General features: G+C 38.0%; 1 protein-coding gene across 1 annotated transcript in view; it reads right to left on the bottom strand.

Moving 5' to 3' along the window:
- Positions 1–23,273, bottom strand: part of SYT9 (synaptotagmin 9) — a 68,323-nt gene that overhangs the window by 8,192 nt on the left and 36,858 nt on the right. Inside the window, exon 3 of the mRNA XM_075712662.1 lies at positions 21,934–22,480. Coding sequence (XP_075568777.1) covers positions 21,934–22,480 — 547 coding nt within the window. The remainder of the gene's footprint in view (positions 1–21,933; positions 22,481–23,273) is intronic.

The following is a 23,273-nucleotide window of genomic DNA, read 5'->3' as shown; positions in this document are numbered from 1 at the left end:
TTTGCATACTACCTTCTTTAGCAGTTATGCATGTCTGCAAAGGTCACTGGAAAAGAGAAAAATAGCAGAGGTTTCATGAAATGAGATTATATCATTTGAGCTTCTGAAGCACAGAAAGGATTGATTACCAGTATTTAATTAAATTCTCTCTTTTTTTTTCCTCCTAGCTGAGCAGTATTAGTTGTATTTTGAACAAACAAAAAAAATCTTTCTAGTTATTTCATAATCTTTACTGGAATTAATGGAATAATACTTCTGTAATGCAAGACAAATTTTACTGTAAATCCTTCTAATATTTGATAATGTGGGGTTTTGAATTTTGCAGGGATTTATTTTAGAGAAGGTTTACTCTGCTAAGATGAGGATAATTTAAGTATACTAGGTATATGTGTTAAGTCTAAATGAATTAAAAATACTTTACGAAGTGTTCTCTGCTCTTTGGGATATACATTTATTAAATTGTTCGTCTGTGTTGAGAAGTCTGGATTCAGGTTTGAGTGAGCTAAGATATTCATTCAGTTCAGGTACCTCTCCAGGACACAAATATTATGCAAATACCATACTAAACAAATTTGAGACTCTAATCTGTTTGGGAAAGATTGTAAATCTAAAGTATCTAACATGATGAACTCAAGAAGTTAGCTCTACATTTTTGATTATTTCATCATAGAATTGTTTTGAGTTAGATGTATGAGAAATGTATATAGAGAAAAACTCTTTAGAAATGTTTTATTTTAATTGAATTTGCACATGACTAGAAGAGTGCCAGCTGCCTTCTCATTACACATTTTAAGATGAATAGAGAAGATATGACTGGAAAATTCTATTTTCATGGCATCTTAAATCAAAGAAATAAACTCTAGTAAAGTAGGCATTTATTAATGCCTCAATCAAACTATATCTACAGAGATATGATTAAGTAAAGTTTGTGGAAAATGGGAATGGCCTATCTTTCACAATTATTCTTTCAATTCATCAGTGTCAGGCTATTTTTCATGTTTTAAGTTAATTTGCAAATTGTATTACTTTCTCTGTGATTCCATTTTTTTGCATTTCATTGTCTATTTCTTTTATTCATGGTTTTCTTTAAAAATGAAAGCAAATAAGTAAAGAAGCTTTTAGAGCTAGGTTTGCGAAAATTAGTCTGATTTCACGTACTAGGGAAGAACATTAAAAAGCAATTCTGAAACTTGGTTTCTCTACAGTAAAGGAATATAAGAAAGCTGAAGTGTTTGAATGTAATTCACTCTGGATTTTATACTGCTTTGGGTACACAATTTTCATGCTAAGTCACAGACAGCCTATCAGCTTATAGAATCATAGAATCATAGAATCATAGAATCATCTAGGTTGGAAAAGACCTTTAAGATCATCTAGTCCAACCATTAACCTACACTACCAAGCCCACTCTAGACTAATCAAGGGTAGACCAGACTAAACCATATCCCGAAGTGCCACATCTACCCGTTTTTTAAACGCCTCCAGGGATGGTGACTCCACCACCTCTCTGGGCAGCCTGTTCCAATGCCTGACCACCCTTTCCGTAAAGAAATTTTTCCTAATTTCCAGTCTAAACCTCCCCTGGCGCAGCTTGAGCCCATTTCCTCTTGTCCTATCGCTAGCTACTTGGGAGAAGAGACCAACACCCACCTCACTACAACCTCCTTTCAGGTAGTTGTAGAGAGCGATAAGGTCTCCCCTCAGCCTCCTCTTTTCCAGGCTAAACAACCCCAGTTCCCTCAGCCGCTCTTCATAAGACTTGTTCTCCAGACCCTTCACCAGCTTCGTTGCCCGCCTCTGAACACGCTCCAGCACCTCAATGTCTTTCTTGTAGTGAGGGGCCCAAAACTGGACACAGTATTCCAGGTGCGGCCTCACCAGCGCCGAGTACAGGGGGACAATCACCTCCCTGCTCCTGCTGGCCACAGCATTCCTGATACAAGCCAGGATGCTGTTGGCCTTCTTGGCCACCTGGGCACACTGCTGGCTCATGTTCAGCCGGCTATCTACTAACACCCCCAGGTCCTTTTCGGCCAGGCAGCTTTCCAGCCACTCCTCCCCAAGCCTGTAGCGTTGCATGGGGTTGTTGTGACCGAAGTGCAGGACCCGGCACTTGGCCTTGTTGAACCTCATACAGTTGGCCACGGCCCATCGATCCAGTCTGTCCAGGTCCCTCTGCAGGGCCATCCTACCCTCGAGCAGATCGACACTCCCACCCAATTTGGTGTCGTCTGCAAACTTACTGAGGGTGCACTCGATCCCCTCATCCAGATCATTGATAAAGATATTGAACAGGACTGGCCCTAAAACAGAGCCCTGGGGAACAGCTTGTATGCCTGTACAACTGTGTGAAGTGTATATGTAGAAGCTAGTCTGATGGGATGCACAAAAAGGCAGGATAAGAAAGGGCACCTTTGAATCCCTAGTACTGTCTCCATGGGCTTACTACCATTTGCTACTTAGCACACATTGATAAAAATGCTAGTCCTGAGAGATTCTTGCATGACTAATACAGTGAAAAGTATAATCAGCTAAAGAATCTAACCAAAAAGCCTTACAAGGGGGAAAGAAAGCACTTAGGCCAGCTAGCCAACAGAAGGTGTTTTGTGTTCTGGTATAAAAAAAAAAAAATCCTCAGACAGCTAAGTTCAAGTTCAACTTTGCTGCTTAACTAAGTATGTAGGTTGATTTTTCTCTATTAGGATTTATATCAGTAATGCCAAGATGATACCACAGCAGAGTTTCTATTACCTTTTCTCTGAGGTATTCTGGAGCACCTAATAGTCAGACAGACCTGACAGACCAATTCTGAATACCACAACTTTGTGCTGTACTTCATAGGAGCTGAAAGAAGTAGGAATCCTTCCTGCAGACTGGGTCATAGAGAGCCACTATGATTACCAGCTCAGGGAGTGTATGTTCTTATTTTAAATTACTCACAGTTTTCCCTAGCATCTGGGCAACTTCTATATAAAGACAGTATCAAAAGCAAAGCATCCAGCAGATAGCATATCCTCCATCTCTGCTTCAGAGCCTGGAGATCTTTTGATGTACATTTTGGGGTTTTTTTCTCTCCTGGCTCTACCATCCTTGTGTCATGACTACTTTCTTTAAGGCAGATCACTGCAGTCCACATAAGCAGCATCCTTGAGACATGACTTTGTGTTGTGCTGGTCATCTTAGAGGTATCTTAGAATGTGGGTAGCTGGAGTCAAAGGATAAGCCCTTTTCCTTCATATATGTTTCAGAACAATCCAGTTAATGTCTTTGGAAAGAACATACACATCTTGCTGTTGCCACAACGTCCTTAGTGAATCAAGGACAGATGCCTTTTCCTGTAGGCAGTCAATGTACTTATCTCTCGAAAGACCCAACATTTCCATTGCCATAATTTATATCCTATAAATAGGATGGCAGTGATTAACTGAAACTGCCTTTCCAATTGGTTAGCTGCATATTGCCCTCAGTTATCTGAATGCATTTACAGAATATGTTTGTTCTTACTTTATTGATAAATTATTCTGTAATAAGATCCTTACTTTAAAAAAGCCTCCATCAAGTAAAGATAAACTTCATACACATACTTATTTTTAAACGTATGCTTAAATCCTATAGATTTTACTGGCTTTGAATCCTTTAACATAGATTTTCAATTCCCAACAACTAAAGTGCTTTGCTGAATCTGGGCCTAAGAGTGAATCTAATGAATTATGCTGTAGCTATTGAGATAGAGATAATGTCTTAATTTGTTTCAAACTAAATTGATGAACTGGGGAGATAGTCTGAATTGAGCTAATGAAAATTGGTAGAGGCATGATTGGAAAAGCTGGAGTACTTGTCCTGTTTGTGTGTGTGTGGCCATGTCAGAAACTGATATTTCACAGGAAAACCAGAAATGAGTAATTCTGAAAATGAAACTTCTGTAGGAAGTTAACATAACTAATTTTTAACCTCCTCATCAGTTATTAAGAGGAGGAAAGAGTGAGTACACAGAGTTATTTCTGAAGGCTTGCTAGATGGCATTGCTGGTCAGAGAAAGAAGTTGTTAATTAAAGTTTAAGTTTCTCCTTGCCAGTTAAACTGTTCTTCTGAAAAGTATTTTGTTTTCCTGAATTGTTATTGTGGTATGCAACTCTTCTTTGACTTGTCACTTTCTACAAAATACAAAGTGCACTATAGATTTAATAATGCAAAAAACTCTTCCCTGACTCTTCCAGGCATTGCCGGCTGCCTTTTATTACTTTGGTTGTTACTGGGAGGCAGGGGGTGCGTGTGTTGGGGGGGAGGGGAGGATAGGGAACACTAGAGAGCTAGAGAAGATCCTTGTATCTTCCTGATCTATTATTTGAAAATGAAAATGTCATAACCTGTAAGACATGAGTTTACAAGTGAGGTGCTGTGGACAGATTTGCTCCTCCTTTTCTTCCAGGATATCCCACTTCAGTGTATCCCACCTTGTCAGTGTTTACAGATTGCCACCTTTGGTACTGTGCTTCAACAGCCTTTTCAAATGGAAGCCTCTTGAGGGTGGGTTTGATTTCACAAAAAAGCTTTAAAGGAGAGTACTTTAGCACAGAGCTGACTCAAACCTTTCTCTCTGCAGAGAAGGCAGTGGTGCTTTAGAAATGTTGACAAGCTTGGGAACAGCAGTGAAATGTAAATTGTTCTACAGAGGAATACATGTTTGGAGGGCAACTGTTTTCTCCAAAGGAAGTGTAAGGGAGAGCTTCAGCTGGGAAACATAAGAGTTTTGATGTTAGGTGAAGATGGTAAAAATGGAAGGACAAGTAGGTCAGACAGACAGGGGATGCCTCACAGAGGGAAGTTGCACAAAACAATCTAGCAGTGTAATCTAGAAAAATGGGCAGTAGTTTCCCAAAGTGAGGACCAAAGCTTTTAATGAATGTCCATCAGTATCTGTCATGTCAAACCCAAAAATTTTTCATCAGGCTGTAACTGATTTGGATTAGACCTCAATTTTTTGTGAAATACTGAGATTGAAAAAACAAAGAAAAACAGAGGTTAATGGCATTATAGTGTGCAGTATCTTACGATACAAGCTAATCTGGGTGGGCCAACCTTGCTGATTTAAAAGAAAACTCTTGATGAACATCATGCATGTGGAAAGAGACAAGAAAATAAACCCTCATGGTTTCAAGGCTAAATGCTGGCTTGTTCTAAGAAGGGGAGACTAAATTACATGTTAAGTGTTCACTGTCTCTGGGCAAATGTGAGCTTGAAGAAAATGAAGCGGCAAATCCATTCTAACACATAAAATTACTTCTACCATGAATTATTTGCCAGGTACGTCTTGCTTCCATTCTGACATAAGTTGAAAGTAATGTTTAATTATCTCAATATCCCACTAATAATGAAAATCTCAAATACATCCAAGAAGAATTGCAAGGGAGGAAACTGGTTTTAAAAATAAGTGAACTAATCAAAATATTTTGATCCAAAATGTCTTGCCTGTTAAATTTTTTTCCTAGTGTGTTAAAATGAAAATGTCAATTTAAACTAAATCTCTATGCAAATGAATGGATTGGCCTTTCACTCTACCTTGAGTTACAATGGCTGCATGTGAGCTTACAGCTCCACTAAAATATCAAAAGAAGCTCTGTCTTCTAACCCCACTCAACTATCTGTTCCTGTACAGGGACTGAAAGCAATCGGTATGGCAGGGCCCGGAGGGCACTAACAGGCCTTACGAGCCCTGACCAGCCCCAGGGCCTCCCCCGACCCTGGCCATGGCCCCGCTCCCCATTTCAGCCCAGCCCAGGGCTGTTGGCCCCTGCCCCAGTGGCACCGCAGGGCGCTGGGCTCCAGCTCCCCACAGACCTGCCCTGCCCAGCCATGGGCCCCGCTGAGCCAGGCCCACCCATGGGCTCCTGTCCTGGCCTGGCTTGGCCCATCCCCGGGGAGCTGGCTGATGCCAGGAACTGTCCCCCAGTTCCCCAGCCTGCCCAGCTCCCTGGCTGGGGCGGTGGGATGGGACCTGACTGGCGAGGTCCTGCCCAGCAGCACCAGGGTCCCCCGCTGCTCCTGGCATCCCAGCCCCAGGGAGCAGACAGCCCTTGTGCCCTGACACAGTCTTATTCAAGAATAAAGTCTTGCAGAGTGGCCATTCTGTATTAAAAAAAGGCTAATATGCTGCTAAAAATGCTGCTGGAATGAGATGGAATTAAAGCTTTGGGCCCTACTAACAGTTCCTCACCTTTCCTTAGCACTGAATGTCATTCTCAGTGCTTGCATTTTGTCTTGTGTAAAGCAGCCGTCTTTTATATCGTGAATTCTGAGCGCATCATCCTGAAAAGGGAAGAAACTAAGTATCTAGGTAGTCCTGAAAAGATGGAGAGAGTCACCGTGTCAGGAAAAAGATGTTCTTTTTCATCTTTGTAAGCACCTGTATTGTTTTGTGGACGTATTCATTATACTTACATTACGTGTTCTCTACTGACTTCCTTTCTACCCAGGCTTCGCACAGGTTGTACACAAAATAGGTAATAAAGAAAGGCCATTTTTATAAGTCTAAATCTACTTCTAGTCAAAGTAAAAGTTTGCTCTACAATTTTGTTTTTGAAGAAGTTGATATGAAAAAGAGAACAGTCCAAATAATACACTGTGCTTGAAAACTAGAAAGCTAATGTCAAACTCTATGTTGCAGTAGCATTCCAGAGCTTTTCTCTGAGATATGTTTTTTGGGTTTTTTTGTTTTTTTTTTTTTTAAATCAAATACCTCTTGTTGGGTTTTAGCCATCTGCTGCCTAATTCCATCCCAGGTATAATTTCAGTAGAAAAGATACAGTAGTCTGCTATCCATATATCTATGTACGTGACCTGGGAAGGCCAGGAGGGGATCTTTCTGCTCAGGACTCTAGTGTAATGAATGCAGAAGCTGGAGAAGCACATGTGCATTGTTCAGTGCAAACAGGCAGTGAAGAAGCACTTTGCCCCTAGATTTTGACCACTTGAATATAATGGGCTCCTTTCACAGACCACTAAAATAACTATTAGTGAACTGTGTATTGCCATTAATCCAAACAGTCTAATAATTTTAAAATTCTTGTGATATCTGGAAATCAAGTTCAATGAAAACCCTGGTGTGCCCTTCCTCTCCCTCTTTCTGATCCTTTTTGGCTTCTCATGTCATTACAAAATAATAAAAGAATTATTCCCTCCATTAATAAGGTATACCTAAGGCAGACTTTTGAAAAGTCATATTTTCTATGTGCATCTCCCTTTAAGTTTGGTGCCCATTTAGCAGGTGGGGAAAGAAGCATGGGTTTACGAATCTATTTCTCCTTTTTTTTTTTTCCTAAGAGTTTCAGAAATTTTCTTCATCATGATTTAGAGTAAAGTTATTTTTTCTTTCAAATAGGTACCTTTCCTGGGTTTCCTTGTCATTTTAAAGACCAGGATCAAGTATCTTTCCGTTGAAGTTTCTCCATGTGTTTTGTTTCTCTAGAGACAATTCTGTTGTGTCATGTCATGCGTCCCCACAGGTCAGGAACTACTGAGAATTTTTCGTGGTTTTTTGTGTCAAAAGTAGCTTTTATTCTAGAGCTGCCTGAAGTTGAAATCCTGTTACCTTTGAAATTGACTTCATTACTGTTACGTGGTGTAACTAAATAGAAGAAGTTGGCTTGTGATGTCACCTGTACAAGCAATAACACTGGTGGCCCTGCCAGACTGAGATGCATCATCCACAGAAAGTATCAATACAAGAGAAATGGATTAAAAACATCTCTGAGAGCATTCCACGTAACCTTCCACTAGACTGAAAGCACAACTAAATTTCACAACATGCATTTTACTAGTAACACTTCTCTATAAAATTACCCACTTTTAAACAACAGTAAAGCAATTTCCATAGAAGTTTCATTTACTTCTTAGTAATTTATTTAAATGGGTCATATAGAAAAGAAAATCACTGCAAATTTCAAAGTGAAGCAGCCAAGGTAAAGAGACTACTTCACTGCTAGCAATATTCTGTTAATGGATTTGGTGAAAAGGTGTGCAGTTGTACTGCTTTGATTGTCCTTGCAGCGCAATTCCATTTTCATTGCAAGTTAAATGGAAGAAGAATATAATCATGGATGTTAAGGTTAATCCTCCAAAATACATTTATTAAATATGTCAAAATAGACAAAACCCCTAAATCTTCAATACCACAACATTGTCTCATTTTATACCTTAGAATCTCTCTGGTTTTCTAATACAAAAGGAATTAAAATAATAGAGGGAGGAAGGAAGAATAAGAATGACAATAAAATTAATGATAACAAGACAGCGTCATTCCAGAAGTGTGAAAAAGAGGACTGCTTTCATCCTTTATTTCTCAAACCATGCTACAAAGAAAACTTCACATTTGAATCAGGACAGAAGTTGGGGGTTTGGTGGTTCTTTTTTCGAGGCGGGGGGGAAAACATGGGAGAGAAGGGAGGCTCTTCTGTTTCCTCCCAGAGATGCTACTGACAATTTCATAACAGACTGCTATGTAAAATTTGCTGACGGCATAACATGCCGATAAGCTATTGGTATATAACCCTCTCAGGGCAAATCTCCCTGACTCACCTCCTGAATCAATCCCGTGGAACCTGTGGTGATCTAGCAACAAGGGGTTACTTATACCACTTCTCTTGGGCAATGCCGGGAACATTTCAGTGTTTCTCAGTATCTTAGCTGCTGATGCTGCCCAAAAGCTCATGCAAATCCAGCTATCCTCTTTTCTTTGGAGACAGTTCTGGACTGCAGCCATTAGGACACTTAGGCTACATGGACGTGGTGAAGGGGAATTTATGCTGTTGCTGTATATAATTCACCTACCTTGCAAAGAAATAGAATATTTTAATATTAAAGCTGTTAAGCAGTTTACCAATTCAGTACTACATCTACTTTGAAGCTGTACAAAAAACAGCTTTAAAATAAAACTAAAGACTGTGAGGAAGCTGCAGGAAGGGGAAGGAAGAAGACAGAAATCCATTTTAGAAAATGCAGACTCTGAAATCAAGTGTATCATCCAGGTGTCTACAGCATGAGCAGGGGAAGAAGTGATTGTGTAGAGTGTGATAGCAGTTCTTTTTCTGTAATACTTATTCTCTATCAGGTACGCTCGTGCCTCCCTATTATATTTAGACGTGTATTGCAGGCAATTTTAAGACCACTTTAGTGAGCATGTTATCTCTCTTCAAGAATGCACAGAGTGTAGTGTAAGATGTGAAATAAAGAAAGCACTAAATATAGAATTGCTTTAGTGCTTTAAGTCCATAGAAGAGAGTCAACAGAACTTCCTCCTCCTAGAAGACTTTTCTTCTAACTTGTTTTACTTCACATGTGCTACATGTGAAATGTACCTAGAGAGGAAAATGATTTTTTTCTGTGGCTTGTTTTACCCTCTTCCTGATGGCGTCATGTGCATTTGTGTGACATGAGTCTGGTGAGCTGCCCAGACTTTTACCTGGTTATGTTTATATTCAGAATAACTAGTGTTATTAAGTACATACTAGCCTATGGGTAGGAAAAAAAGTTGCATTTTTAGAAAGTTTGTGAGTGATTTAGTAAACAGTTATCTCACAGTCACTTAGATTCCTTCTCAAATTTTTGGTTTAGTTGCTTATAATTTAAATAATTTCACAGTTTTGAAGAAATCAAAGTTGTGAGTTAACTTGTCCTAAATGGTGAGTTCACTTTAGAACTCTCTTCTACTTTGAGAATGATCAATGATTTCAGGTACTCAGTTTGACACCTTAAAAAGGCCTGACTTCAATTTTTTGGAAGGAAGTATGATTTTGGAAGAATTTAGTGTAGTTATGTCTGACCATCCTGACTCATAACTTCTGGAACATGACTGTCTGAAAAGAAGGATAGTATTCTCTCCTCTTTTTTTGTGCTGCTTTAGCACTGAAAGGTTTTCTGAAATAAATTATTTTTGAGAAGAACAAGAGAGTGGATGGATGGGGGTGATGAGAGTGAGCATCTACTGCTATATCTACTGATTTGTTTTTTAAAAAATACCCATATTTTGGTGAAAAAAGTATTACAGTTATAGATAGCATGAAAAGCTTTTTATATGTTGTTTTATAATAAAAGCTTTGTGTTGAATGAAGTGTTTCTCACAGCTTTCCTAAGAATGCTGACACTCTATATACTGAGTAAAGTGAAGAATTTGGAAAAGGAGCTGGCAGATGAGAAACACTGCTGAGCTACTGAAAGGAATGGGTCAGGAGTGCTCACTGCAGAAACCTTGAAGGAAAAGAATCTATTCTGTTTTCATTCTATTAGGACTGCTGCAGCCAGTCAAAAGTTGAAGGTGTGGATGTAGAGCTCAGGTCATTTCTAATGGAGAGATTTCTATCAGCTTTCTCTGGGACCAAATTTGATCGCTCACTCATATTTTAGCCATCAAATTTGGAGGGTGGCGGGGGGAGAAGATTTAAATCTTTGCTGAGCAGGTGATTGACATGTATTTATTTTGTAGACAGGAATAAAAAGATGGTAATTTTCTTGTTCTGCTGTTCTAGTGAATTTTCTGATGTACATCTCAGGTGATTTGTTTACATTATTTCATGTGGCTCTTTGTACTGTTTACACAATACTATTTCCAAACTAGATCAAGAGGGTATGCATGAAATCTGAGCTTCAGTGGGAATTCTTTCCCTGTCTTTACAGTAGAGTCAAGATCTCATCCTGAGTAACACTCATGTCTACCTGCATAAAATGTTGCTGTCCCAATGGACTGAAGTTTATTGTTAGATTAGCATTTACTGTAAGATTCTGTGCTCAGTGGAGTACAGACTTGGAAAGGTTTTCATTATTTTAAAGTGATGCCTTTCTTCCTGATGATCATGAATAACTCTCTAGGGGGCTCGAAACCAAAGTCTGCTGTTTTCTTCCTATCTTTTTTGTACACACTTTTGTTTCCCTTTACTGCATACATATTTATTTTATTGTTGAGGTTTTTCAGAAGAGTTATCATAGTGTAGATCAGATGGTTGATTAAACCACAGCTGGCTTTTAAAAATGTTTATTAAACCCCAGCATGCTTTTAAAAAGAATATATGTAAAGAGTTCTATGAATTCTGAAAACAAATATACAAAATACAGTGTGGGAATTGTTCTTTTGCTCTTCTGTGTTAACTTTCACAGTGTTTGGGTAGCAGTTTCTATACGAATAGAAAATATTAGATATTACATGATATTGCAAATCTCCTATTCATTGCTCCTTTTAAAATAATTTTACTGCAGGAAATGGAAGAGGAAATGTTAGGTGGGAGGAGCAGTGGATTTCAGCCACTCATACTGTGTTGTTAGTAACTGGTTGCCTGACAAGCAAGGTTATGTTTTCTGATGTGATAAACTGCTATTTTTAAGAAGCCAGATTTGGCCCAAGAATCTGAGTGGGGAATTTTATCCCAATAGTTCATATAATCAACTGTGAAAACCTCCAGCTGTCAGTTGTTTTCTGCTTCCCTACCCATCACAAGCAAGATGCCACCACTAGTCAGAAATCTTCTTCCAGATGGTGTATGTAGCTTTAATTCTGAGTTTGTCTGATGAAAGGAGTAGTGAATGGTTAGCCACTCACTAAGGTAAGCTGTAGCTTGTGACTACTGTTTTCTTGAGTAAATAGAGCAAGGTGTTTAATCAAGCAAAAAAGTGCCAGAAACATGTAGCTATACAAATCTCAAATGTCATGGTACCACAGACGTTGCTAATGCAGTCTCGTCATTTGAGCCTGTCACTTCACCAAAGTACGTGGTGTGAAATACTCATTCTAATTCTCTGCTAGGGAGCCACAGGAAGGCTCAGACACTACAAATGACTGTATGCTTCATTTACCCATGTGAATACTTCCAGTGACTTCAGTGGGACTAGCTACAGAAGTTATTATATCTATAAGTCTAGAATTTGAGTGTGCATTGCAAAGTGCTTTTCAGTGTTTATGAGGACTAGTGTAGAATTCAGAGGTTTGCATTTGTTTCTCATTTAATCCTACCCAGGCAAGCACAAATGTGATGTTGCAGTGGCCTGTTGGATTTTTTTCAGGAAACACTATACTTTTTATGTTGTTCCTGATACACATATATCTTTCTGAATGTTTAGAGAAATGTATATGCATAAGGAGAAATTAAATAAAATAGTGAGTTAAAATGAAGATCTCTGCTGTGAAAAGGTAGTAAACCTGGGACTAATAAATCTTGATGTAAAGCTTTTAGTGAGGTTATAGGTCCCTCAGTTTTGCCATTGTTTCTTTCAGAAAAATAGCTCAATTGTCATGAAAGAATGATGCCTTTCTGTCCCTCTTCCCTTGGATAATTTGGCCGCCAAGTAACTTATTTTTTACAAAGTGAAAGAATGGAAGAGCGTAGCTATGTATCTTTCTGCAATAATCTGAGCAACGTTGTCTACAAAGCCTCCAAAGTGGCCCTCATGCTCTGAAGGGCCAGCGACTGAAGAGAGAAAAGCTGTCGTGTACACCTCTGAGGCCTTCCAGGGACAATTAGGGCCTGTATAATATCTGGTATTATACTTAATATCTGGTATTATACTTGTTGACCATATAACCAAATCTTAGCAAAATGTATTGTGTGTCTTTTAAAGTTTCTACTCTCACTTATGTCAGTTCTGTTGTTTCATCTTTTACTTCTTTCAAACTACATGATCAGCTGCTAAAAGTCTCACTCACAACATGTCCTTCACCAGTCAGCTCAAACTTCAGGGGCAGCTTCTAAAGTTTTCCCCCAACAAAGCCAGTGGGGAGGTCTGAAGAGAGCCCTTGTGTGATTATTTAGCAAATGGTATAGCCTTATCTTAATTTCAGCAAGCTCTATAATTGAGCCTGTAAGCACAAAAAACATGCCTCCGAAGAACTACAGTTATGGTCCAGTAATTCCTTCCTTCTGTACAGACGGTGGTGTTTTGTCCTCAATAACAGGACTCTGGAGAGATCCTGGAATCCTGAATGGTTGAAGTGTGAGACACATTACGTCCTCTGATGAGAGTTTGAAAGGGGACAGACAAACCTTTTGGTGAGAAGAAGAGCCTGTGTATAGTGGCACTTTCTTTTCTACCTATTTACCTGGGGCACAGGTGGACTAGAAAAGATGAAGGCAAGACTGTACCCCAGCAAGCACACATTTCAGGTTGTGTTAGGATGCCAGCCTGTCAGGTATGGTGTGCAGGAGATGCTTCCCAAGCAGCTAGGCGATCCGCTGCATAAATATCCAGTATGTCTTTGGTAAGAGTTCGGAGCAGAGTTACAGTTAATCACTAAGTAAATAATACACAATAACAAAAAAGTCCACCTATTGCTTAAATATAAGACCATGGGAAAATAACGAGAACTGGGTAAACAGACTGTGCACAGAGGAAAACTGTAAAACTCTGAAATACCCTGTTTGGTGGAGAAAGATGCCCGATGGCTGCGATATCTCATGGGGATTAAAGACTAAGAATGGCTTGAGGCTTTTCACATAAGCACACTGTGTTCAGAGGGAAGAATACTTTCAAGTTTGACTCCAAATATTGAAACTAAATTTAAAGAGTAGGATTTTTCAGAAATTCTGATGAATCCATAAGCTATTGAAATGCTTTCTGTGACCTCTGCTAGAAAAAAAGACAAAGCAAGCATTCCCAAAACTGTTCAATAATTAAATGTGTGTTTGAAGTGATTTTTTCCCTGCCTGGCTAAATACATGTTTAAACTGAATGTTATATAACCCTGTAGAAAAAAAGGCTATGGCACAGTCAAATCTTGAATTATGTGCAGAATGGTTACAGCCAAGATCATCTTAATACAGCTATTTTAGCCTTAACACTGTGCGAGTGCTCTTTGCTTATCTTGAAGAATTGCTGCCTATGAATTGAAAATATTAGAGCGATTATTTTGTGTCTGCAGCTCCCACTAACACTTTTGAATGCTATAATTGAAGGACAGGCTTGGCTGACCGGGATCACATTTTGGCTTTGCTTTATGTGCAGTGTGTATGTTATTGTGAGCTGTTTCACTGAAAGCTCTTTCTGAGAGTCTTGTTTAGAGAGAGATTTCTGGAAAAAAAGAATTGGCAGAAGAAGGCGAGAAGAAAGGGGAAGGGCATGGGTAGTAAAGGTATAGTTACAGACTATTCCAGTAATCTAGAGAAACAGGAATGTAGGATTGGGTCTAACCTTTTTTTAGCATGCGGCTAATGTGTGGAAGAAAGTGTTTCTCATACACTATTGCTGTCCAGGACTGGTGCTCTGGGGAGACATGCAGAATACAAAGACAGAATTGTGTGTTCAAGAATATGCATCATTGATGGGTGGGGGGAGGACTAGCGTGGAAACCAAGATTTTAATTTCATAAGGGATTTTGAGTTATTCCCATTTTGAAGCAGAATATCCCTCACATGACTTGAAACATTTTGCTTTGATAAAAAACGAGGTATTTTTTTTCCTATGTCAACTTTCAAAATATTTGAAAATATTGCAGTAGAAGGGCATTCCAAATGAGAAATTAAAACATCTTATTCGGAAATTTCAGTCTTCTCAAAATACTGACTTTAATTTTTTTTTTCTTTTAAATTCTTTAACTGAAATGGTCCCATTTCTGCTACATGTATTTTTTTGCCTGCTTCAGTTTTGGTTTTGGTTTTGTTTCTTTTGTTTGTTTGTTTGTATGTATGTATGGTTTTTGTAAAGAAATATCCAGGCTGAAAAAGCTCATTTGGAAACTCAAATGGCCATACTCCTGGGTTCTGTTAACTTCAAGTGGTACATACACATATACACAATTCTCTGAATTACCATTTTCTTAAACTGGTCCCAAACCCCCAATAAATGTTAGCTGAGGCTTCAGTGATATTACAAAATTCATCCTGTTTCTGACCATGCCTGTGGAGCTTGTAGCTCCACAGTCTGTAGCCACCATTATTTTTAGAGCCAAGCTTGGAGTGCTTCTACCACTGACTCAGGACCAGCCTAGCTGCATCTCAAGCTTCAATGCTCTTGAAGGCATTTGACTTTTTTTTACTTCAGACCCTTCCCAAGTTTTATTGAATATTATTCTCATAGTTCCCCAGTTGCTCCAAACAGAATTAGGCATCTGCTGTCTTTAAGTTTTCTGAAAACACATGTCAATATTTTATCTCTACCCCATATATTTGTATATAACTGTATCTGTCCTTTGTTTAGCCATGCTGAGGCTATCTCCTCATCATTTAAACATATTTTCTGACAAATCTTTCCCTACAAAGTAATTAGCAAAATCATTAGATTAAAAAAGAAACATAGAAAGACAAAAGGAAAAGCCCAGTTTTTAAAATTAACCCATTTAAATATGTGGTTATTAAAAAATGTAAAAACTGTAGGAAAAACACTGGCTGCAGCTGTTCTCCAGTGTACGATGACTACTATACCTGTTGTGCTGATGCTGAAGGCTAATTAATTTCTTTTTCAGCCTTACTGTGGTGGTCCTTAGAAATCTGAAGGATTAAAGATCTATGCCTTTTCAGCATCTTTTGGCTATGAAATGATTCATTACACACGGACTTCTATTTTTTCTGTACATTTGATTAAGTAAGAACAGTCAGAAGAAATCATAAAACAGAGTGACCTTTGTGACTTAGGACAGGATGAATAGCCACTGATCTGCCTCTTGAAGGTAATTATGCTTTCTGTATTTTTTTGAGTACCTCTGGGTTTGGTTGTGGGTTTTAGGTTTTATTAATAAATCTAAAATTTAAGGGAGGTGAATCTTACCTCTTGTGTTCACTGCCTTAATTTGTCTAGCCATGAAATAATTGTTGTTGCTCCTTAAACTTACGGTATGCTTTAATGTGGGCAATATACATGGGTTTGCAAATCTATCTCTTCTAGAGAGACTTGCATTTGCAAAGCAATTTAATAGGTACACGTCCACATCAACAACTGATTGCCTCCCTGATGCCAAATCCTACCCGTTTTAAACAAATGGAACATCAGGTTAATACTGGATATGTTTTCTGTATTACAAAAAAATCAACTAGTGTTTCTTGTTTACTGCTACAGTCCTAAAAAGTGGATACAGCACTTAACATTGATGGCTTGGATTTGAATTCATACGTAGAGCCAGAGATTTGGTTTCTTTCTGTTCCTTCTCAAACTGTTGACTCAAAAATTTTTGTTAACCATTGTAAACATTTTAAATGTTTTTCTGAGATCTTGCTCAATGCCATCACTTTTCTAAACCCAGCAACTTGCCAAAACAGGAATTTTAGAAATACGGGCTAAAACATCTTGGCAAGTTAAACATTTTTAAAAAGTGGAGTAGGTGGACTTGATTGACTTACTGCCAGCTACAGTATCTGTACACTGTTGAAGAAGATAAGAATTCATTGCTACATAGAGTGGATTAAGGCTGGTGCCAGGAATCTGCAGATTCTGGACTCAGTCTCATTTCTGCTATTAAGTAGTGTCATGTCTTAAGCAAGTCACATCCTTTTTGTCTGAGTCTGTTCCACTGTCCATGAATTAGGGACAGTATTTACATACTTCTTTGAAAGAAGGAAGTCTATTTTCCTCAAGTTTTGAGGGTGTAAGCCCTAAGGATTATGAACTGCACCTATGCATGTGCATTAGCACACAATGAATTGCTCACAGCCTCTTAGCAGGAGTGGTCCTGAGCAATGCAACCTTTGAGGAAGTTTTTTTCAGTTTGAGGGCAGAATAGATTTGAACTGCAGAAAATCTGGTAGGTTTGGTCAGGTTTAAAAATTTTAGACTTTTATTATGCTTTCCATAAACAACTGACTGAAATAATTTAGTCTGTCTCTCTTCCACACATACTGTTACTGCCAATAACATCTCTGAAACAGGGAAACTTGAAACTTCTGGTGATGTTATGATTCCAGTTGCATCTCAGTTATACAACATAAATGCCTAAAAATACAAATTCTCAAATCTTTCTTTCTTGAGCAAACTTGAGAACATCAGTGAACAATTAGCATTTCTAGAATGCAGAATTTCAAATACTTAGAACCATCCTACTTTTTAAGTCTCTCTTTGTCAAAACACTAGCATGTATACCAAAATGCAACTTAAATTCATTATTTTATTTTAAATACAGTTTTGTTTACTGCGTCCGTGCAAAAGGAACTCAGCATTATCTGACACACTGTTGTATTCTTGACCACTACATATACCCTAAAGAGCTTGAAGATTCTTAAAAACAGATGCAATCACTTTCTTGGCTTTGCAACTTCTAGCATATGCTGGCTCTTTCTGGATGTCAAAGTAAACAACTTGATATACAGCTTGTGTTTCCCTATAGCTTTGAACTCTCCATAACTATCTCTTGGGTTTTCAGCGAACCATACACATTCTCTAAAGCCTGTGACACGTTACTTCTCAAATTCTATATGTATTACCCAGGGTTTTCTTTCTGTAATCTTTTCTCTCTTTCTTTTAGAAATACTTTTCTTTGATATTTTTCACTCTCCTTTTGTACCCTGATATATTATTTTTTAACTTTGGGGGCTGGATTCTACACTCTTCAACGCTTAGTTAGAAACAACAGCGGAAGTACTTCAAAATAGCCATATTCAAAACAGAGTAACCTTTTGAATCCTTTGTAGTACGCCGATTGTTTGCAGGTAAAGAATAAACCACGGTTTGAATCTGACCAACTGCTTTCACCCTTATCAGAGTTTCAATTTACTTCACACATTCACAGGAGGTGGATACAGCAAAGAGCCTCAAAGGAACCGCAAGATAAGGATAAATAGTAGCAGACAATATGGGAGCTACAATTTATAGAATAGTAGGTACATAATTACTGCAAATCTTGTTGTAAATATCCTTTGAGAATAGAATGTTATAGAAAGATTCATGAAAACCAGTTAGTCTGGGATGCTCAGCCTTGGGGTGAGATGAGAGAAAGATACCAATGGGGTGTTATTAATAAGATTTTTTTTTTTTTTACCTGTATATATATGCTTAGACTTTCAGAAAAAGAACAGTTTTCATTGTACCATGCCTAGATCTCAACTATATTTGACAACTGAAAAGATAGCATTAGTGTCAAAAGCTATATATAATATATATATATATATATATATATAAAAAAGACCAAATTCACGAATTTGGCTTGTAAAATGGGTAGTCATTTTGGAAAATGCTGGCCCAGCTAAGAATGGAAATTTACATTGTTCTTTCTTGCTTTGATTATCCCCCTGCTCTAAGTGGAGGCCACTTTTAAATACTCCTCTTGTCTAGAAAGATCACCTGCTTAGCAAGTGACAAAGGCTGAGCATTTTGAGAATCCAAACGGCTAGTATGAACCAAAGCTGGATTTCCAGTTCACGGAAATCATTCTCTGTGCCCTGTATCTGCCTGGTGATGTTTAACAAGCAATTCTTGGGAAAAGATTTTCCTTTCTGGGTGCACAGCAAGTTATGCAAGTGGATATTTAGCATCTTCTGAAAGAGAAGGTTCTCCTTTATCTCAAATGGACTATCTGACAGCTTACTGTCCTTCACAGTTGTTTATTTTATTTTGTTTTGGTTTATTTTATTTTATTTTATTTTATTTTGTTTTATTTTATTTTATTTTATGACAAAGCCATGTATTTTTGCCGGATGACATTTGAGTTTGAAGATGGCAACCAAGGAAATATTAACAACTCGTTTCTCTTCAAAACATGCCATCAATCTATGAACATTACAAAACCAAACAAAAAATGCCACACCCCAAACCCTGAATATGTTCTAAAGGCTACTAAACAAAACATACCAACTACTAAAACCCAGACTAAAAATAAATAGTACCTTTTTTCTTGATGAGCCAGAAACCAGTGTAATCTGTCTGGTAGATATACAAAAAGCTTATCTAGTTCATTTCAAGTTCATCTAAAGTTGATCCACTTAATTATTCCTTCCATTAAACAGACCACTGCTGCTTTTTTCTGGTTGGAAAAATTGTCAGTGTTACAGGAGAGAGATTTTATGCTCAGAGGACCTGGGATTAGAAGAACAATCATTTTGATATTGGAGATTTGTGTTTGGAGGCAGATTGCTTTTGAGCATGTAGAAAATTTTTATGCTGTGTTATGAAATAATTTCAAACTCTGGGATAGTAGCAGATGTTGTAGTCCAAAGAACCAAAACTGTTGGTTTTCAATAAGAAAATCTTCTGGTGTTAAGAAAGCACATGGCATAATAGGTCAATTTAATGGCATCGTTTGCAGTAAAGCTGACATTTCAGGCAGTGCTCACTTAAAGTAGGCCATTTTGCTGGGCAGAGAAGGATTTGATACATTCTTTTATATTACTGCGTCAAATTGGATTAGAACATAATAAAATGGAGAATATAAAATAAAGGCCTTTGGGATCGCTGGTTATGCAGTGTAATAAGATGCACAAGGAATTAAAATGAATGTACTCTTCAGAAGTATGACAAACTTGTCACATGTAGTTGTGTGGACCTTCCCTTTTTCTAGTCGGTTTGCTTGGTTTATCCCTCCTGTGCTCCACTCTTTCTTGATCTACATTGAGTGTATTTCCTTCAGTAAGTTTGCCCAGCATTTGTCTGTTTTGTAATTATTATTTGAAACAAGAAGACATTCAGAGATAAAATGATTGAAAGCTTGCTACAGTTGATACAGTTTCTGTTTGCAACCATAAACTGCCCAACAGTGCTCAAAACTTCGCTAAAATTTATTTCAGAGATTCACTAATACTGCCTGCTGGCCTGGTTTGGAGTGCAGCCACACGAGTAGTCACTTCAGCAGCTTCACCGAGTAGCCCGTAGGATTCAGCTTCTGCTGTCAGTCTGTGAGATATCTAAGCTACACAGACAAGAAAATGTGCTGAAACTTGGTTTCTTAAATGACGCTTGGAGGGTTTCTCATAACTTTATGGAGTAAGTTCTAACCTTTGAAATTTTGGAAATGTTAATTGGTAAGCTGAGTACTCCACACTTTCATTTATCTGATACTCTTATCTCAGAACTCACATTAGCCAAAATTGGATTGTGTCTCCCATGTACTGTGAGTCATCTGCTTTGAAAAGGTCTCTGTTAGCTGAAAACCCAGTGACAAGTCTAGATGGAAGGTCATGTGTTCTGTTTGGATAAACAGGGTTACACTTCACACAGGAATTAATATTGGTAGGAATTAATAAATGACTCATGTTTCACTCCTGAGTTTAATTTCAGAGATTACAGAAAATCTGAATACAAACTATATGCTGGATCACTTTTGAAATTTGGAAGGGAAAGTGATTAAAAGATAAATACCAAAGCCAATCTTTTGCCTAAGTTAAAGCATGCAAAAAAGACTAGTATGTGTCAAAGTAACTCCAGTGTGCATGTGCATTCAACTTTCAGTTGACTGTAAAACTGAAAAGTTGAGTTTGGGACACTTAATGCTGTATGAAGGCAGCTTTCACTTGGAATGACTGTCATCTGCTCTATCAGATTCTTACTTTTCCCTTGCAGTTGAAGAGCAGTAACTTTTCATAGAAAAGCCAGGTTCATCCTTCTCTGACACTGAGTGTCCATGCCCCTGCCTATACCTTGAGTGAGGGAACTGCTAGTGCTGCTGCTGCAGTTCCATCCTAGCGTAGAAGAGGATTGTGGAGTGGATGCACAGCATGTTCCACACACGGGTACATAACACTGACTAAGAACACTAGGAAATCACCTCAAAACAAGGACAATATCAATTTTCAAAAAGAAATTCCAAACAAAAAGATTGATTTAATCCATTTGGTCTGTAATATGGGCATGCTACCAGACCACAGAGGTACAAGGTGAGGGTCTGAATTCAGGAAAGTATTTGCCTCAGAACATCCTTTACTTTTTAACAGCTTCTTATACTCAGCTAAGCATATGCTTAAATGCTTTCCTGAACTGAGGTCTAACAAACTAACACTGTGATCTTACTGTTAATGAAGTTTGGTTTATTTGACTCTAAAGTGTGCACTCCATTTGAGTATGGTTTGACATAGCAAATGAAATACTTACTGACTCCTGGCACTAGTAGCTTCACCTTTGTGAATTTCTGTCATGTATCGTTCTCATTGAAGGTCCCTTCTCCATAGGACACGTGATTAATTTCTAATAGCACTACAAGGAGGTTGGCTCATGCTTTGAGAAGAAAAGAAAGCTCTTTCTTTTCCAAAAGTAATTTTTGTGGTTTTGTACCTAATCACTAATGGGATTCCTGCATAGAATTTGATACCAGAGACTTTGGGACAACAGAAATACAGACTTATTTTATAAGTTTCCCATTTCCCTATATAACAAAGTGATGCCAAACAAAGAGTTAAACCAATTCAGTGTGTTTCATTGCTTTCATGGAACACATGCTGAGGTGGTTGTTATGTTTTTAAGTTTGTATAGGCTCTATAGTTAATAGGCTTTATAGTTTTTATAGCTTTAATTTTTATAGGCTGACCGAAGACACTTGTGTTTTAGTCAGCATTGTCTGCACTCTGTTTGCCCAGATTATAGATGTGGTGTTATCTCACTTTATGAGAATATAGTCTCTAGAAGGACTAAAAAGCACTAAATAAGAAGTCTTGAACCCTCAGTACTGACTGATTTGTACTCTGTAATTTATGTGGCAAATAATGCAAAACACAGAAAGACAGGCAAAATAATTAAAGTAGTATTTCCTTAAGTAAGTTTTAGATTAAGTAAGATTAAGAGAAGAACATTCTCCAGCTTTTCTACCCTATCAGCAGGGCAATGACTAAACCCACTATCTCCTACATAAGACATTCTTTAATACATCCAAAGAATGAGAAATGAGGACTGAAAATGTACTGTCAATTTCCTTGGATTAAGGTCAAAGCTTGAGAGAGAGAAAGAGTATTTTCCTTCATAAATTTATCAGACAATTTAAGTCATAATCAGATTAAGGAAATAAAATCAGAAACAAAACAAAGTCTCAAAAAGAAAAATCATAATACTTACATTGGTGACATATTCAATATCCTTCCAAATATTACATTCCCTGGGAAAATCTGCCAAATCTAAAAAATTATCCACTATCACTTGGCCAATCAAGTCATGCCTGGAGAATCTGTCAAAGTCATACACAGAGAAATGGAGTTTCCTTGCGTTCAGATCATTGTATGGGACAGTAAATAAAAAAACTTCATCAAATACTGGATTTAGGGTCTTTCTGTGCACTTTAGTCTGGTGTTTTGTTTTCCTATCAGGAAGCAGATATATCTTCACATACGGATCTGAAGTTCCAGAGAAGTCCTTTGCTGGCAGGTTGATGGCCTTGTGTATCTTCACTATCAGCTGCTCTAAATCACAATCATATTTCAGAATAAAGTTCAGTTTTCCACATGCTTTGCTATTACTCCTCCGGCCATCGTCTGTGTCCACTGATCTTTGTTTATATAGCTCTGGTTTAATGCGGCCAATCCCCGTCAGTTGCTCCTGTTTCTGAACCTGCTGGATGTTGAAGTCAGGGTTGGAGAGGTTGAGCTGTCTTCGGATTGAATTATGCCTTAAGTGAAAATGAAAGAATTGAAATAGATTGTGTTGAAGATTACAAGAATCTGTGCACACACACAAAAGATCTTGTTCTCATTTGACTTGTTTTTGTAATGTACGCCAGGGTCAGGTTTTTACTCACATGAAGTGATAAAGCATGATACTCAACAGTTATGAGAGCTCACCTTCAGCATTAGACTGCCAATATCACATAATTTTCTGTTCCTATGTCTCAAGCTAGTGGTAAGCACCCTCCAAACCTGGCCGAAGAAAGTAACAAATGCAAATTCATGGCCATTGCAAATCCAAAGGATCTGCCTTATTGGCAAGTATAATGTGATACGATAAGAACTGTAGCTGTTCTTATCAGTTACCATTTTCAACTTAATCCTTTGGATTTTTGCCTATGAAATGAGTTACATTATGTAAATGGCAGCGGGATCTGGCCTATTATGCCAGCTGAGCTTGCTGATTTCTGGTTCTAAGATAAAGCTGGACAAAGGAGGATACTTCTGACATCTCTGCATTTTAATTTCTTGCTGATCTCTACAACTACTTCATTTACAAGTGTTCTGGTCTGAAATGGTTTGTTGACCACCCCAGCAATTGTTTTGTTTTTTCTCTCATACTTGATGTAATAATCTCTGTGGTACTTTGGCTGACATGCTCCTTTAGTTTCATTACTCTGAGGAGAGAAAGTTGCTTTTAGCTTCGGTCCAGTGAAATTTATTACCTGGAGTCACTCAGTTATTGTGATTGAAATTTCCACTTCATGAGATGATAACAGAAATCAACTTTGCAAACCC

This window comes from Pelecanus crispus, chromosome 6, assembly GCF_030463565.1.
Source record: "Pelecanus crispus isolate bPelCri1 chromosome 6, bPelCri1.pri, whole genome shotgun sequence".
NCBI classification, from domain to species: Eukaryota; Metazoa; Chordata; class Aves; order Pelecaniformes; family Pelecanidae; genus Pelecanus; species Pelecanus crispus.
This window is presented reverse-complemented; position numbering and strand designations above follow the sequence as displayed.